Raw genomic sequence first — 19,259 nt, forward strand, 5'->3', positions numbered from 1 at the left:
AAAGGGCTACACAAACACCATGGTTAACAGGAGGGCTGTGGGCAGCCATCAAAGGAGCTCAGGTCTGGAGGACCTGAGCTCCTATTGTGACATCCAATTTCAGGTCTGGTCGACTCTCTACAGGCCGCTGGTGGCCAGGTTGTGTTTGATGTGGTTGGGGGTTTGCGCCCAACTGGATATATATACGTGTATGTGTGTGTGTCTGTGTGTTTGTGTGTGTGTGTACCTGGTGTTTGATAGGGAAGGTGTATTTGACCCAGGTTGCTTGTTGCATGGTCTCCTCTTCTTCCAGCTTCCTCTCCCTCTTCTTCAGCTTCTCCTTCTCCTCGCGCTCGATGGACGTCATGCGGTGGAGTCTGGTTAACATCATCACAACACCGTTTCAATCACAAAACTATCACAGCAATACCTTAAAGAGCCGGTTAAACTCTGCTGAACGCAAAATACCCTGCTGTGAAAAGGCCCTGCAATCAGACATCACGACCAAATGGCACCGGCGTTAAAGGAGAAATCCAGTCTAAAATGGATCTGGGATATGTTTTGTATGATAACGAGTTGGAATGTTCTTTGGTGAGCAAAAAATAGTATATAGACGCATTCTTAAGTTGGCTGTTTTTCAGACATGCAAACTCCTCAGAGTAAAAAAGGTGACAGTGTCCGGGGGGGGGGGGGGGGGGGGGGGGGGGGGTGGGGGGGGCGTTCCACGATATACGGCTACTCGAATTCTGAGCTACCCTGGGCTGGATTTAGCGTGAATATTCATCATTCACGGAGGTTGTAGCACACAATACAATGAAAAGATATCAACTGACTTGGATGCAAAATGTAGCCCTTTATTATACAGAAATTTGCTGTATTTTTATTAGCCTAGGACAACACCCTTACCAGATTATTTATCTAAATAGCCCTATGTTGATAGAATTTACTAACTTTATGCAAGGTCTACATTCGTGCAGTACTCAGGGTTGACTCGGTCCTAAAAATACAATATTAGTGTAAATTATATCACATCGAAAAAGCGGTAGCTAACGTTAGTTGAATCAAGCAAACAAATAGCTGTTGTTTTTGCTCCAAAAAGCATGACTTACCTCGAATTTAACACAAGATAGTTCCTTCAAATTAGGGCTGTACGGTATCGACTAAAATGTATATCACGGTATGATTTGAGGCATAGACATCCCTCTGAAGGGGTAAAATACTAGTAAGGCAGCAAAACTGCATAAAAAAGTTAGTCACTTCCATCTCTGAAAAACACTAATGTTTAATAGTATGGATTTGTTTTCCACTTGCTTGCGGACATTGCCGTATAGTTTTGGCATCTCAATTTGGCTGAAGTGTGTGCGGGCAGGTAACGCGTACCTGGGATCGAGTGTTTTGACGATCTCTTTAACCACTTAATGGTCAAATCCCGCCGGCGGGCAAGTTTTCGTTACACCAGCCCTTCCCCCCCAACATGATTGGTCAATTTTCGGCATCATACATTTCCGTGTTATAGTCATGTCATACACCGTTTGAAAGCTTAGAATCTCAGGAATGTCATCCAATGTCAACCATATGGTGGAATAGATATGTTTGGCAAATATAAATCCAAAATATCCTAGTGTCTTAGGTCAAAATAGCCCCCCTCACCCTCCTCCTCCCTTGGTGCATTCTAACTTTATCGTCGTTGTGGATATCCTTAGCAATGAGTTGATACTTCATGTTGGGTCTTGAAATGTTCATAAGAATCTGCAGAAATCGAATATCAATATTATTTTAGTGTAATGACATTGTGTATATGCACAAGCCATCTTATACAAAGCAGCCGAAAAATAGAAAACCGAAACGCTACTATGTTTTTTTGTAGAAAACTGCGATTCAGGGTTTGAATTCTGCTATTGTCGTCTGATTCATTGAATCCGCTGTGTTTGCCAGGGTCTCACGGTGACATAGAGCCCACATGTCTGTAAGACCAATACTTCCTTGTTTACAAGCCTTACAAGCCAATGAGGCGATCACTATCAAAACGGGGCGTGTATACTTTGATTGACAGCTACACCAGCAGACAGCAAGGGTCGGGGACGGGCCTTAAGGCCAATTTCCACTGGAATCGGCACGGAAGCGGCACGGCAGCGAATCGCTCGCCGAAAATAATAGAAACCATTCAAGGGAACGTAGGCTATTCCACTGGATACGGCACCGGCACGGCACGGAACCGTCCCCAAACCGGCACTTCGTTTACGATACTTGTCTCTTCTATTTCTGAAAGTTGCCGGTTCGCTGCCGTGTCTCAGAACACGACTACAGCCAATCAGTTTGCCTTTGTGCATGAATATTCATGAGCTCACATCGATCCCTATGCAATTCACAGGGTATTTATATATTATACAGTCTATCTATGGTATGGTATCAATAGCTAATCAGTGGCAAAGAAGAAATGAAAGTCTGCGTCGATGTGCAAGTCCAGTGTCGCGAGTGGACGTTGCCATGACATCTAGAAATCATAGGTCTACCGTATTTAATGGGTTATGTCATGTGTATGGTTGATTATAAGGTAGGCCTATGTATATATAAATATTATAATGTATATTATAATATATATGGTTTCAATATAACTCGTGAATAATATTGTATGAATACTTATTATAATTATTCACGTCTTGAGCCATCTGTCGGAACGTGTCCGTGCCGCTTCCAGTGGGGATTGCAGTACGGAACACAGCCGCTTCGCTGCCGTGGCGCTTCCGTGCCGATTCCGGTGGAAATTGGCCTTTAGATATCCTAATAGCCAATGAAAATACCTTTCTGACGATATCCAGCATGTCAAACAACGTCTCACGTGTGGTTGAGAAAACAAATGCGCAAGGGGTGTGCGTAAACTAGCAGGCTCTTCCCCAGAGTCGGATAGCTAAAAATTTGATTTTTGTTTGGTTATACCCGTCTCATTACATATCAGAACATCTGGTATGCTATCTAAATGGTTCACAAGAAAGCCCAGAGGGTAACCTTTCATTTGAGACCAAGATTATGCTTCTACATGTTTGGGTTCACTTTTGTTTACAGTATGCATGTTGGATAGCCAAAGGTCTTTTTTGGAGTCTCCAAAAGGACCCTGACCAGAACGAATGGACATATCATTACATAAAAGGAGCTGGAGACTTCATCTTTTATGCTTTGTTGATCTGCTTTTACACAAAGCATCACAAGACCTAGGGCAAGGGCTCAGTATTGTTTCCAAGGGATATGGAGTTACCCAGGGTACTACAATCAGCTTGGTTTTAGAGTTGTGTGTAACCGGCCGGGAGGAAAAACAATATTATAGTCTTCCCAGTACTGTGAGAGTACATGATACAGTTATTCTGATAATGTCAGTGTTTCCCATACATAGACCATTGTGTGGCGCGGCGCCACAGAATCAACATTGAGCGCCACGAATTGATTCTGCCTTTTTTTTTTTTTTAATAACGCCATTTTGAAATCTAAAAATCTTTCTGTCCATTCATCTCCGCATAGCACTCGTTCTCCCTGTCATTCTCGCACACACACACACACACACACACACACACACACACACACACACACACACACACACACACACACACACACACACACACACACACACACACACACACACACACACACACACACACACACCGAGAGCGACGATGCTAACACATGAACCCACCGATAGCCGCGTTTACATGGCACATCTGATCCGCATGGATTTCTATGCGGCATAGATCTGTTCCTAAAATGTGTTCCGAATGTACTGTATACATGGCAGTAACAAAAGTGTCCGTTGTGTCTCTCGCGCACAACTGACACATCTCTGGACCGGCGGCGACATAATGGATGTCTTATCACTATCGGGGATTTTAAATTTGATTTTAATGAAAGCACAGCAGGATAGAGCTTTTCTCTGCCTGCTCCTTCAATTAAGAAGGAGCAGGACAGCGCAGCAACGTCAATTTCTCGTCAGATCTTTATATTTACCCCAAGCTCCGCCGCAAACAAGAGGAATTGGTCTTACGGGAATTTAGTGACCAGGAATCCTCGAAGGTCCAATTGCGCACTACTGCAGATGCCATCTCTCTAAGTTAAGAAGTATTTTAACGTTCAGCCTGCAAAAGTACTAGTAGTAGCCTACTCATTTACAGTTATTTCGGACGCGCGCGGACACGTCATTAATAAACACCCATGTCCCGTCGCTAAGCAACCGGACACGCTTACCGGACTACTTTTACGGAGTGATAACAAAGACGTGAATCAGGCAATAAATTTCCTTGACAGCGGTGAAGTTCGGTGTGCTTAAAAGTACAGACGGAGCTTAGTGGACCAATGGCGAACTACTGCGGCTGCTCTAAGTTAAACCCCAATCTATTCGGAATAAGTGTATACATGGCGATTAAAACGGACTACACCACCACTTCTATTCGGCATAGAATCTATGCCGAACAGATAATTGTATTCCGAATGAGGCGTATACATGATCATTTTCTGTTCCGCATAGAAATCTATGCGGAACAGATGTGTCCATGTAAACGCGGCTGATGTCACCCATCGCTTAGCAACCGGACACGCTGGGGTTGATAAGTTACCGGACTACTGTAACTACTACGGAGTGATAATAACAAAGACGTGAATCAGGCAATAAATCCAATTTCCTTGACAGCGGTAAAGTTCGGTGTGCATGAAAGTACAGACGGAGTGAACCAATTGCGAACTACTGCAGCTGTTAAACCCCAAACTAATCGGAATTAGTGTTTATAGCGGACTACACCACCTATTCTATTCCGCATAGAATTCTATTCCGAACCGATTGAGGCGTATAGATATGATACTTTTCTATTCCGATTGAGCTGTTCTTCCACATCTATGCGAATCAGATGTGTCCGCATGGAAACGCAGAGTTACATGCACACTCACTGACGGCTGATTCGCCCGCTCCTCCTGTCCACGCGCAATGCTTGAGGTCAATGGAAAAATATATTTGGCACAGAGAAGACGGTCTGCGACATTTGCAGTTTACCAAAGGTTAGTATGATATACTGTGGTCTAACACACCTGCCCACATTTTTTGTTAACTCAGAAAAGGTAATATTAGCTTTATGAACTCAACGTTATTGATATTGAACATCCTGCACCCGTCATCATAGACAACGTCGTTGGTAACGCAGCGAACACTGCGATTAAGATGAAATGCGGTTATAGTTTAGATAGGCCTATACGGTGCCCATATCAAAAATAATAGAAAACATTTATTACATTCTATTCTTAATATTATTTTATTCTGACTCTGAATGTTTGTTGCTTTAAACCAGAGTATTGAAAAGTTTTTTCTGTACCAAAAAAGGCCTCGTCCAGACAAGACGGAGCAGCTTGAGGAGGTAGTTAGCTTAGTCTGAAATTAAGTTGAACAGTCAAATGGCTGTGGCTAGTAAATGTTTATTAAATATATAATCAATTTATTTCAAATGTTCCTAGGCATCAAACAGTGCTGAACAACCCAGTGCTTCTCAGGGGCCGGGCTGTTCAGGAGAGATACTGATTAATATAGGCCAGGAGGACAGCAGACAAAATGTTGCTGAAACAACAGGTGAGGTGGAAACAGATTAGTGTAGATTTTAACTTTAAAAAAATAAGAGTAGGGAAAGTAATTTTGATCCTTCTGTTCCTGGTAGAGAAAAGACCCCGGGCATCCCTGAGCCGATGAGGCGGCAGTTGTTGGATTGTAATTAACATCATATAAAGCTATGATGGGGCAAACGAGAAGCGTGTGACGGCGAGAAAACAACGGCTCTTTTAAGAGCCGCTACATATGGACAGGCCGTCGATAAACCTCGTATTATTGATCGAGCCAGACCTTCATTGCTTTTTAAAAGGCAACCTCGCCCGGCTTAACCGCCCCGCCCGCCTCCATCGCAGGCGTGCGATCGACCTGAGCAGGGTGAGCGCCAGAGTTGCCTAAATGAAACAGAAAAGAAAATAAACACGACAAAACAAGTGAAAATGAAGAGAGGTAGAAACATTGAAAGCTTTTTCATTAAGAAATCCAGCCAAGACACGGAAACCTCGGCGACGGTCCCTGGGAAGATGCCAACTGGCCCCGGTCCTTCGGCGATAACATTAGATTCGGAACCAGAGGAGACAACCGAGTTTGAGCCTGGCCCCGAGACTCAAATTAAAAAGCCCAAAATGTACTCTTTCAGACATGACTGGTTGACACAATTTCCCTGGCTGAGATACGACAAAGGACGGAATGCAATGCACTGCATTTACTGTCGGGAGTGCGGTCAGATAATGGCCGGTAATACTGCATTCGTAGGCGAGGCAACGGCGTTTCGTATCGAAACGTTAAAAAAACACATGTCCAAAAAGCATACAATATGCCGTGCCAAATGTGTAGATAAAGTTGCCGCTCTCCCAGCTGCATTTCAGAGGCAGGCAGTAGTAATCAGGTCCTCAGAGGAATCCGAAATGATCATAAAATGTAATGTTGCATACAACATTGCAAAGGAGGAAATGCCGTTCACCAAATTTAAGTCAGAGATTATTTTGATGAAGAAAAATGGATTAAACGTCAACCCGACCTACAGCAATGATACGGCATGTGCCCAATTTATTGGTGTAATAGGAGATACATTAAAGAAGAAGACAGCTGCGGACGTTGGTAACGCCACGTATATGTCTTTCATGATCGACGGCGACACGGACATCTCTACAAAGGAGTGCGTGATTATCTACAGCCGCATTTTGTGGAAAGGACGGCCGGTCAGCATATTAATTGGACACGTCGAGGTGGAGCATGGACATGCACAAGGTACGTTTGAAGGCCCAGACAAATTACAGCATGAGAGATAACGAAATATAAATGAATAAATTAAAAGTTAAGAAAATGTAATAGTATTCCTAAATATTGTAAACTTTTTAACAACTTTTAATTTATTCATTTTTAATAATATTTAGGAATACTATACAATTTTCTTAACTTTTTATTTGTTACATTTTTCCGTTTCCCTTTTGCAATCTATAGGCTAGTGACCTGTGTGATATTTTTTATTCTTTAAGAATTTATTCTGCCACAAAGCAAGCATTTGCTGCGCTTGGGCATCAGTGTGCAGATTGGCTGGGGAAAATGGTTGCTCTGGGTGCTGATGGTGCTGCAGTTAACCTAGGCCACAAGGGGGGTGTTATAGCGCTTCTACAAAGAGATGCAGGAGATTTTGTTGTGCCCTTTCACTGTATTCCTCACAGGTAGGCCTCATTATATAGGCTGTTGTTCATATTCTCATATTAATGTAATTTATCTATTTGTAGATTAATTGTGATGTATCTTTACAGATTGGAATTGGCTACGTTGTCAGTCCAGAGGGACAATGCTATGATTGGTTAATTATATGATCTGCTACATTTGGTGTGGAAGACGTACAATTTTAGTCCAAAATCAATGAGGGAGCTGAAGGCCATTGGAGTGGACCTGGAAGTGAATGTCCTATTCCCCAGTGGGGTTAAGGGACACGATGGCTTCCATGGCCAGTTCACTGCAGTCTACTGTCATATGGACCATTTGGCAGGGTCCTCTGCCAATGCAGATATTGCAGGACGAGCCAGAAAGGTCAAGAAATCAATGGAAGATGCCACTTTTGTGGCTTTTTGTCACTTTCTGGTTGATGTTTTTGCTGGAATAACCAACTTTAGTCTCCTACTTCAAAGAAGTGCCACTCTACAAATTCCAGACAGTTACACTCAACGGGGAAGTCTCTAAGCTGGCTGGATGGTGGTGCTATCACTCAACTACACAGAGCAATGGAGGCAACAATCAAATCTACTGTCAAACACTTGAAAGCAAGATTCTGTAGCCTCCTAGGAGAGGATGCTACCCAATCTGCCACAACTAAGGCTGTCAAATGCTTCAACATCTTCTATCATGATAGCTGGCCAGAAGACCAAGAGGAGTTACTGGACCATGGTGCTGATGATCTAGCATTTCTCTTGGATCACTTCTCCCCTGTCCTCACAAGAAATGGTGTTAACACTGAGTTGGCAAAAGAAGAGTTTGTGGGCCTGAAGCTGTTAATTGCCAGGATGTTCAAGGACCAGACATACCTCAGCCTCTGGGACCTGATGTTAACCAGAGAGCCATACTGTTCAGACTACAAGCACATACTGCACCTTGTCCACATTCTGCTGGTCCTCCCATTGTCATCTGCGGTTTGTGAGAGAGGATTCCCTTCACAGAAGATAATTAAATCGGATGCAAGGGCATCAGTCCACACAGACACAGTGGAAGACCTCATCAGAATCAGTGTGGATGGGCCCAGTTTCGAGGATTTTGATGCTTGGGAGAGTGTGGCAAACTGGTTCAGCCAAGGCAGGCAAGAAGGCCAAATTACAGGTGTTGGCCATCTGAGGGGCATGTGCCAGCAAGAGGAGACCTACTATAAGACTTTGGAAGACTTTAGCACTTTTTATTTTGAAATCTTTTATTTTACTTGAAATGTTTAAGTTTGACCGTTCATTTAAGCACAAGCACTTCAAATGTTTCATTTTGCTTGAAATGTTTAAGTTTGACTGTTCATTCAAGCACAAGCACTTTTATTTGGAAATGTTTTATTTTGCTTGATGTTTTAGTTTGTTAATGTTTTAAGTTAATGTTTTAAATGTTCAATTTCAGCACTTTAAACAGTTTATTTTTCTTTATAAATATAATTGGGCTTAAAATAAAGTATTTCTCTACACCTTATTGTTAAAAAATCATTCACATTATATGAAAGTTATGGAAAGCTATAAAAAAGGTGACCTTTTGGCGTTAAAGGCGACGCAATGAAAAATGTGGGTGCACCTAAATTTTCTGCTGGTGCACCTAAAAAAAATAAGTTAGGCGCACCAGTACAACCAATGCAAAATGTTAGTCTGGAGCCCTGCCACGCCCCAGGTAACGTATGAGCCTATCGGCCCCGCCATAACTGTCTCACACGCATCTCCCATCACATATAGGCAGGCCGCCAATAAACCTTGTATTATTGATCGAGCCAGCCATACAATACTTTCCCCTCACCACATCGCGCCTGGCATGAAATGTGGCGAGACGGTCGCTGAAACGAGCTCTCTGTCTACGAATGACACGCAGCTCGTTCACAGTGTCAGCAGTCGATTTGAATGACGCATACTTCCACATCAAAGAGATCCCCTAACACAGGAAATTCCTGCGTTTCTCATTCCAAGGGTCACACTACCAGAACAACCGTCTCCCGTTCGGCTATTCTCTAGGCCCGCAAACGGCTCTCCGGCCGCTGCACGCAGCAGGAATGAGAGTACTGTTCTACTTGGACGATCTGCTTCTGATGGCTCATTCCAAGGAGGAAGCAGCTATTCAAACAAAAAGCACGGCTCAGCACGGCACAGCTGCTGAGCATATCGAGACTAGAGCCCGACCAATATAGGATTTTTAAGGCCGATACCGATACGAATATTTTGTGATTAAAAAATCCGATATGCCGATATATATATATATAAAAAAAAAATCCAGAAACGCGCAACAAAACAAACAGATTTCCCTAACATTGGTTATTTGTAGTTATCCTTTAAATCCTTTTCACTCTCAACTAACACGTAACAACAGCAAAACTGGACATGGTAGTCATGAATTAAGTCATGCTTATCGACTTTAGAGAATTGATGGGGATGTTCTTTTAATTGTTATTCAAGCAATGTATGTCTTGTGACAGTTGCCAACTTACCATGAACACACTTGCACACATGAGCTGTGTTGGAAATCATTCCCTATTCACTCCCTCACTATTCCCTATATAGTGTTTATGATATAGTGCACTATATAGGGAACGAACAAACGAGAATTCGGACACTACGCTGAACATTTCTAAGCGTCATTTGCGTCAGTAAATGCGCCGGGTATTTGTGTGACGCAGACAGATGCTCCCACATCATGTAAACAAACCGGGCAATCCCGAGGAAAGCTGGAGCTTGTATTGATGTTGAATGCAACATTTCCTTGATCAAGTTTTTTTTATTAATTTTGAATATTACATTTTCTATGTTAACTCCCAATTAAATTGTTGACATCTCTAAACGAAAGCCGGAGACTCCATCATTAAATGTATTCGTTTTCGCGGTTATTCAGCTTCTTCTTCTCCTCCGGAAGAACACTACCGCATTGCATTGTGGTATACGGAGTAACAAGTAGGGAACATCGTATGTACACTCAAATTTTAGTGCATGAAATTAACCACTGAGAATTCGAACAACACTGCAAAATGGCGAGCACCCTATATAGTGCACTATATCCGTGATAGGGAATGATTTCGAACACAGCTATGAACAACACCGATCGATCTCCGTCATTCACTCTGCCTGAATCAGCGGGTTTGGGGCGTTAGAGCGCCCTCTGGTGGACAATTTTTTTTTTTAATATATTCATTTATCGGCCATTATAATGCCGATACCGAATAGTTTGAAAAATGCCTAATATCGGCCTGCCGATATATCGGTCGGGCTCTAATCGAGACAGCCGTTATGCTGGGCGCACACGCTCTTGCTCTCCATCAGAGCAGCGTACATCCCCGGTGTCCTGAACAGAGGGGCCGACATAATGTAGAGGGGGGGGGTCTCCAACCAGGAGACTGGACTCTGCACCACGATCTGATCAATCAGATATGGAGCGAGTTTGGGAACGCAGAGGTCGACCTATTTGCCACGCGGGAGAACACACAGTGCGAGCTGTGGTTCTCTCTCAGCACGAAGGACAATCCCCCACTCGGGGTGGATGCGTTCGCTCAAAGACCGTGGCCGAACACACTCCTGTACGCTTTCCCACCCGTCCCCCTGATTCCCCAAGTCTTGGACAGAGTCCAAGAAGAGCGGCTGTATATGATTCTCATAGCACCGCAATGCACGAGTGCACCCTGCCTGGTTTCCCTGCCTCCAGCGTCTGCTCTCGGGGCTGCCGAAGGAATTCCCTTGGCGGCGGGACGCTCTCTCACAGGTAGGAGGAGCAATCATAGATTACCCAGAGATCGGCCAGCGCTTATGGGCCTGGCCGCTGAACGCGAGCGCCTAGAGGGTCTAGGCCTCTCCCAGGAGGTCGTACGGACCATCCAGGGTGCAAGAGCTGACTCCACCAGAGCGTGTTACTCGGCTAAATGGGCGGCTTTCCAGAAATGGTGCACGGAGAGGGGTTGTGATCCCATCTCCTGCCCTTTGCTGCGTGTGCTCTTTCCTCCAGACACTGATGGAAAGAGGGCTGGCCTATAGCACGGTTAAAACGTACACGGCTGCTGTTTCATCATGCCACGAAGGCTTCGGGGATAAAACTGTTTTTAGTCACCCCTTAATGAAGCGATTCCTGAAAGGTGCGAGGAGAGAGAGACCCGTGACACGCTCTCTCACTCCACAATGGGATTTAACACTGGTGCTGCGCGCACTGGTTAAAGCCCCATTTGAGCCTCTTGACCGGGTGCCCCTCAAGTTTGTGTCAGCCAAGACAGCTTTGCTGCTGGCCCTGACGTCAGCTAAGAGAGTGAGCGACCTGTCTGCACTCTCTGTAGCCCCTTCTGGTCTTAGAATACAAGGGGACGGCAGTTCGGCCATATAACGCCCGAACCCGGCTTTTACACCCAAGAGTATTACTAGCTCGTTCAGATCGAGAGTAATAACACTCAATGGTTTCTCTCTCCCTCCTCATCAATCTGAGGAAGATGCGCAAATCTCAACAGTTATTTGTGCATTACAGAGAACATTCCCAGGGCCTTCCCATGACGAAACAACGGCTGTCACATTGGCTGTGTGATGCTATCACATTGGCTTATGCGTCAGCGGGTGCAGAGCCGCCTGAGACTATCAGAGCTCACTCGACCAGAGGAATATCGCCCTCCGTCGCTCTGCAAAGAGGGATGCCTATGGAGGATATCTGCACAGCAGCCTCATGGGCTTCCCCATGCTCTTTTATTAGGTTTTACCTAAGAGACATGCCGCGCCTCTCGATGACATTCTCAGTTCTAGGTGCTTTGTCAGAGTGAGTGTGATTGTGTGACTATTCCCCTCGCATATTAAACAATGTGAGGTGGAGTCAAATATTCATGCTGGGAGCTCTTGTGTCTTATCAGACACATTAGAGCTGCTCCTTGATGACGTGCCGTTAGACGCATGTTATGCTACGTCTGACGCATGATACTAGCGCGTATGTAGCTGTGTTTCTGGTACTGATCGTGACCAATGAGGCATAGACTATATCGTGCTTCGCCCTTTTAACCCAATAGCGATAGCCTTAAAAGGCGAAGCCTATACGACATAGAACGATAGTTACGCATTGTAACTCTAGATTCTATGAGTATAGGCTAGGGCTGTGACTTCGAACTTCGTGATTCGAATATAATTCGAATATCAAAAAAATAAATCAAAATTCGAACGAATATTAGGCAGCCCTTAATATTCGAACCTGTTATGGGCAGGCCAAGAGGGAGAGACGTCGGAGAACCCATGCAGTCTATTCATAATATTGTAATGACCACAGAAGAGGCAGTGAATGAAGTATTGATTAGACAGCGATTTATTAGAAACATAATAAACCGTTGGAACACGCAAGACCGGTAACCATAGCAACGCCTGTAAACAAACCTCGCAAAGCCCAATTCAGGGCTGAATCCGAATACTCATACTTATAGTATGCATTTTGTAGTACGCCACAAATATAGCGCGTCCGAATGCTCAGTGTGCATTGTGTAGTACGGAAAACGTTTCCGAATGCGTACTACCGCCACAGTATACAACGGTAGGTCACTACGTTACCAGAGTACGAGTCTGGTAACGGACGAAGAAGAGATGGCTGACCCGACACTACCAACAGCGGCTTAGAAAGACGTCATAGAAAGCGGCGAAAAAAAGACATTAAAAAGAGTAAAAAAGTAAAGTAAGTAATTAAGTAAAAAGAGACATTTTTTATTTAATAGCAACGATGACAAGACGGAAAACAGGTAACTTATCAAGGTAATTTTGCCGGCATCTGAGGGGAGACACGTCATCTCCAAACATCCGGTGGAGTTACGGCGGTGTTCGGAAGAGTTCAGAGGCGTTCTACGCATAGCTGTAGACCGTTCTAGGCGTTCTACGCATAGCTGTAGACAAGTAGTAGACACTGAACATAAATAGTATGTAGGCCTACTAAGTATTCGGATTCAGCCCAGGTATTACTGAAGGCATTTAATGGTCAAAATATTATTAATAAATATTCGAATATATTCGAATACTAATATTAATAAACAAACGAACTTCGAATATGATTTTGGGCCAAAAGTCAAAGCCCTAGTATAGGCGCAGCCTTTTAAGTGTCGGCCTCATTGTCCTTTAAATAGCTGAAGAAAAGCTGTTTATTGGGACGTGATTGAGGCCCACGCTGTTGGTGGGCGGGGATTACAATTTTTTCAGTGCTACGGCTCACGCCTAGGGATAACCCAATAGCGATAGCCTTAAAAGGCTGCGCCCATACTCATAGAAACTAGAGTTACAATACGTAACTATCGGTCCATGGCGTCGACGCATAGTTAAAAATATCGGATGTGCACATAAGCCATGGAGAGGGTCTCCGACAGGCTCTCCGGCTATGGATAGGGCTCCCCGTGTCTACGTACAGCACTTTAACATGCACACGCATTTGAAAAGGCACCATCAAGGTGTTACCATCACCGTTGCTGTGAAAAAAAACACAATTTCAACAACCCCCGTCTGGGAATTCAGAAATGCAAATGCCATAACCAAGTTTATTGGTGTTTTCATTGCTGCTTATCTACGGTCCGAGAAACACTTTTTTTTTTAATTTTCTGTCTTAACTATTAACTATTAATTTTCCCCTTAACTATTAACCACACCTTATCGTACCGTGACTTAAAAACCGAGGCACGTACCGAACCGTGACTTTTGTGTACAGTTACACCCCTAGTAGTTACGCGTAACTTTATTTTTTACATGAAAAAGTAGTTAGGTTACTGTATTAACGCGTTACTTACAACACTGTCTACCGGTCACACGGTAACGTCAAAATCCCTTACCTTAGCGCAAATTCACACTGGTGTACTTTCTATACCATTTATACCATAGGCCTACACCCCTACTTCAAATTGACGTTAAGAGTTTCCATCAGACTCGCGCGGTAGCCAGGCGTCTCTTCCAAAGGCGAGCTTAGTTGCGCTGTGTGCTTCAAGATTCTGAAGCAAGTGCTGAGATTCCGATTGGCCCAGAGAAAATGTAAATTAAAACAATTATCCAATAATGTTTCTTATTCTACTTCATTTAAGAATGCTCGATTCTGATTGGCTGGGAGGGGTGCATTAATCCGGCATATTGTCCGCTGACTTGTCGGTTCTACTTGCTGCTGACTTAGGCCACGATTATACGTAGCAGGGTATTTATAGAAACTAATATTTCCCCCCCTCCGTTTTCAAAAATAACATTGTGCACACATCGTTTTCAAAAAAGTTGTCGTTTACATCAACCCGCATAAATACGCCGTTGAGCACCATTATAACTATGCCAAACCTATGGGTGGGAGTGTAGGGAGAAGGATAAAACCATGCAAGCCAATCAGAATCCTCAGAATCAACAACAACGAATAACACGAGCGTCTTCCTGTAACAAACAAACTGTAAACATAGGGCGCTCATATGACGTTAAGCATTTCCTGGCGCATAATGTGACGCTTCAGAACCTAAAACCCCGTTTCTCCCCGTTGACACGACAACACATAACCGGCTCGTGGAAGGTTACCGCCCTCGACTTCGTCTCGGCCGGTAAGCCGTCCACGAGCCGGGCATATCAAACAGTTTATTGCCCTGCCTCTAGGTGATTATTCCTTACATATGACAGCCTTCCCCGCACCCCCCCCCCCTAAAAAAATAACTCTGGTTCTACGCGATTCACATGAATGACCCAATTGACCAAGAAAACGGCGACTGGCGCCGAAAAGCGTCAAGTTTGCAGGTGTGGTTTTTAGCCGATTCTACCAAAATGCTGTAAACTTGGAACGATGGGGGCATGCCTCATGGTAAAAACTAAATCGCTATTTTAAACCATTTACAAGGTCAGAAGTAGCCCAACACTTCTTTGGTAGTATAATAAGGTCTTAACATATAAAACGAGGCATTGATAACTTTCTAAGTGTACAGATTGTTTATTAAAAAGGACATTTTATGCACACAATACCATCAGTAGTTCACCAGTCGACTGGCGAACACAGCTTGTGACATCCACGAACAACACCCAAGCTCTGTGATCGCCAATCTACTTACAATGCCTCGTTTTATATGTTAAGACCCTTATTATACTACCAAAGTGTCGGGCTACTTCTAGCCTTGTAAGTGGATCAAAATATTGATTTTTACCATGAGCCATGCCCCTATCGTTCCAAGTTTATAGCGTTTTGGTAGAACAGCCAACTTAAGAATGCGTCTATATGCGCTTTCTTGCTTCCAAACATTCATTCCAACTTGTTATCAAACTAGACATATCCCAGATCCATTTTACACCGGATTTCTCCTTTAAGGGTGGTGCGGATGTATGGAGCTCTGTCTGGGCGGTGTGCGTGTGTGGACGTGTGGAGCTCTGTCTGGTCGGTGTGTGGAAAGTTTAGCTTTTTGGACACTTGCAGTATAATGCCATGCGTGTGTATGGATGGTGAAGCTCCCCCCGAGGAGCAATTTCATTATTTATTTTACCCGCCATCTACATTTGGGGACTCTGCGATTTATTAATTTTTCTAATTGTTGTAATTTAATAAATTAATAAGTTTTCAAAAACTAAACAGAACCAAAATTAGAGCTCTCATACAGAGTCACCCCAATCCTACAAACAGACAAACAAAAACAACAAAACAGCAGCGATTTAGACACCTTTAGCATAAGGCTACTGCTAGATAAGTGTGTGTGTCTTTCTGCGTCTGTCTTTCTGCGTCTACCTCTGTGTGTGTGTCATTCTGCGTCTGTGTGTGTCTTTCTGCGTCTGTGACTGTGTCTTTTCCTGTATCCGCGTCTTCCTGCATCACTGTCTTCGTGTGTCCGTGTCTGTGTTAGAGTTGTCGCGACACTGGAAATATACCTTGAAAAATATCGATATTAGATATCATTTCGATACCTCTGGAAAAACTTCAGCTTTTAAAAAAAATAAAGAAAAATTACCTTCCCAATTTAACTGCCAGAAATATTATTTCTGTCGATATTGAATTTGTTTTAATGAATATTGAGTTCGCATCATTAGGTAGTAACTAAAGTTATGTTTCCGTTGCACATTCAAAATTGAGGTGTAACAGCCAATGCATGCTAGCAGACTTTATTCTCAGATTCCTGTGTTTTAATTTGAGAAGTCACTCATAAATTGAGCAGAAGAGTGATGAAGTTGTTTTTCTCTCGGGTATTTGAACCTGCTATTTTTGCTATTCTCATTCCCTCACGGTTCTGTGCAGCCAGCGAGCTATGTGTATAAAGTGTATAACGTTTATTTTTCTGAATACATTTGTGTTTCTGAATATAACTTTTACAGTTTATGTGAACGTTATTATTTTTACATTGTCGTACTGTGTAGATGGACGGTGGATAATTGCCATGGGTATATGATGATATTTAGATGACAAGGAGCAGCAATAAATCCATCAGCATCGAAAACTTTGGGTTACTTAACGTAACCCTGGTTCTTTGATAACAGAGTGAGGTGTTTCACTATGGGAATCGCCTAGGTGTGACCTACTACTGGAAGCTCCAATTGCACCACGTCTGTCCTTGACAGACAGGTCGGACTGTGCCACAGGGTCCCGCCCCCTGCACTTATACAGTCGACCCGCCCTCCTCAAATCATTCTATACCGGTTTCTTTCCGTGTAAATGCAAGGAGGGACGTGTTGGTGAAACACCTCACTCTGTTATCAAAGAACCAGGGTTACGTTAAGTAACCCAAAGTTCTTTTTCTAACTTCGTTCAGTGTTTAACTATGGGAGATATAGACCACTCCCGTATTGCATATGTCTCCCGAAGCTATGCAAATTCAGCCAGGCAGTAAACATCACTTTCAGTCTGGTGAGATCGTCTCCAGCACGGCTTGAGAAACAGAAGGCCCTGAGACATCCAGCCTATAAAACCTAACAAAGGTGTGAGGCGTAGCCCAGCTCGCCTCAGCACAAATGTCATGCACCGACACTCCCCTGAATAAGGCCCATGAAGTAGCCATACCCCTTGTGGAGTGGGCCTTCAAGCCATGGGGGGGCTGCAAGCCCCTACTTTCATAAGCAAGAGATATAGCCTCCACAATCCAGTGGGATAGCCTCTGGCGGGACAAAGGCTTACCTCTATGGGGAGTGGCCCAGGACACGAACAGCTGATCCCCTTTCCGAAAATCAGCTGACCGACTCACATATACATGTAGGGCCCGTACCGGGCATAATGTATTGAGTCTCTGCTCCTCCACAGAGGAGAAAGGAGGCGGGTGAAAAGCCGACAGTTCCACCACGGATTGGGCCGTAGACAGACCTTGGAGATCCCCGGAGCAAACTGCAAGCAGGAAGGACGGATAGACAATGCCTGTAAATCACTCACACGCTTAGCTGTGGTTAAAGCCAAGAGCAACACCACCTTCAGCGACACAAACTTCATCCCCACCGTCTCCAACGGCTCAAAAGGGTGATGAGACAGGGCATCCAGCACCACCGATAAATCCCACAAAGGGACCAGGGGCCTGGAAACTGGGAGCTTGCGACGCGCCCCCTTCATGAAGCGACAAACCAAGGGATGCTGCCCTGCAGGCTTATCCCCAAAGCCAACATGACAAGCTGAGATGGCCGCCAAGTACACTTTAATCGTGGAAAAGGCCTTACCCTTTTCCAATAATCCCTGTAGGAAACACAGTAGGTCCACCACGGAACACTGATATGGAATGGCGTGCCTCGAGTCGCACCAGTCCTCAAAAACCCGCCACTTGCCACTGTAGAGCCGGCGAGTGGAAAGGGCCCTTGCATTCTGAATGGTGTCAACGACCTGTGCAGGCAGGCCTGCCGCATTCAAGTTCCACCTCTCACGGGCCAAGCCCAGAGCGCTACGCGGTCCGGGTGCGGATGGTAAATCTCCCCGCCCGCTTGGGAGAGGAGATCCCTGCGCAGGGGAAGGGGCCATGGGTCGCCCGCCAGGAGTTGCACTATTTCCGCCACCCAATGTTTAGATGGCCACCGCGGCGCTATCAGGATTAGCGACAGACTCTGTTCTCTCACCCTGGCTAGGGTGGGGGAGATCAGGCTGAGAGGGGGGGAAGGCATATAGCAGCACGTTTGGCCACGGATGGGCCAGCGCATCTACCCCTAGGGGGGCCCTTACGTCTGACAGGTAGAAAAACAACGGGCACTGAGTGTTTTCCAGCGAGGCGAAGAGATCTACGGCTGCCAAGCCATATCTCCGCCATATTTGTCCCACAACCTGTGGATGAAGAGTCCATTCCCCGTACAGGGGGTTTCCTCTGGACATAAGATCTGCTCCTCTGTTCAGGACACCCGGTACATGTGTCGCCCGAAGGGACAGAAGTGTGGTGCTGCTCCACAAGATAATTTCTCGAGCTAACTCGTGTAGTTTCAGTGAGCGAGTGCCATCCTGCCGGTTGACGTATGCCACTACAGTGGAATTGTCTGTCTTTACCAAGACGTGGCGGCCGTGGATAAATTGCAGGAAGTGTTTTAGAGCAAGGAACACTGCCCAAAGTTCTAGGAGGTTTATGTGAGCCTGAGCTAGATCGCGACTCCAGGTGCCGTTCACTGCTCTGCCCATCATTGTCGCACCCCACCCTGACAAGGACGCGTCCGTTGTCATGGTTACCCTGGACGACACCGCCCCCAGCGGGACGCCCGCTGTCAGAACCGTGCGCACCGACCACGGGCGGAGAGCGGTAACACACGCTGGTGTTACTTTCACCTTGCGATTCAGGTGGCGACGGGAGCACAGACTTAGTGCTGCGACCCAGCGCTGAAAATCTCTCATCATCAGAAGACCCAAATGTACTACTGATATCACCGAAGCCATAAGGCCAAGCAGGCGTAGGCATAACCTGAACGATACGGTCTCTGATAGGTCTCCTCTCTGATAGTGTGACGCGATAAGAGAGAGAGTCTATGTGGAGACCCAAATATTCCGCACATTGTGCGGGGTCCAGACGGCTCTTTTCCCAATTTATGCTGAATCCCAGAGTCCTCAGATGATTTACCACCGTAGTAGAATCTCTGAGTGCCTGTTCGCGTGAACTGGAACA

General features: G+C 44.9%; 1 protein-coding gene across 1 annotated transcript in view; it reads right to left on the reverse strand.

Moving 5' to 3' along the window:
• LOC132453342 (nucleosome-remodeling factor subunit BPTF-like) overlaps positions 1 to 19,259 on the reverse strand; it is a 185,466-nt gene that overhangs the window by 122,399 nt on the left and 43,808 nt on the right. Inside the window, exon 12 of the mRNA XM_060046187.1 lies at positions 227 to 356. Coding sequence (XP_059902170.1) covers positions 227 to 356 — 130 coding nt within the window. The remainder of the gene's footprint in view (positions 1 to 226; positions 357 to 19,259) is intronic.

The sequence above is a fragment of the Gadus macrocephalus genome, chromosome 3 (assembly GCF_031168955.1).
Source record: "Gadus macrocephalus chromosome 3, ASM3116895v1".
Taxonomy (NCBI): Eukaryota; Metazoa; Chordata; class Actinopteri; order Gadiformes; family Gadidae; genus Gadus; species Gadus macrocephalus.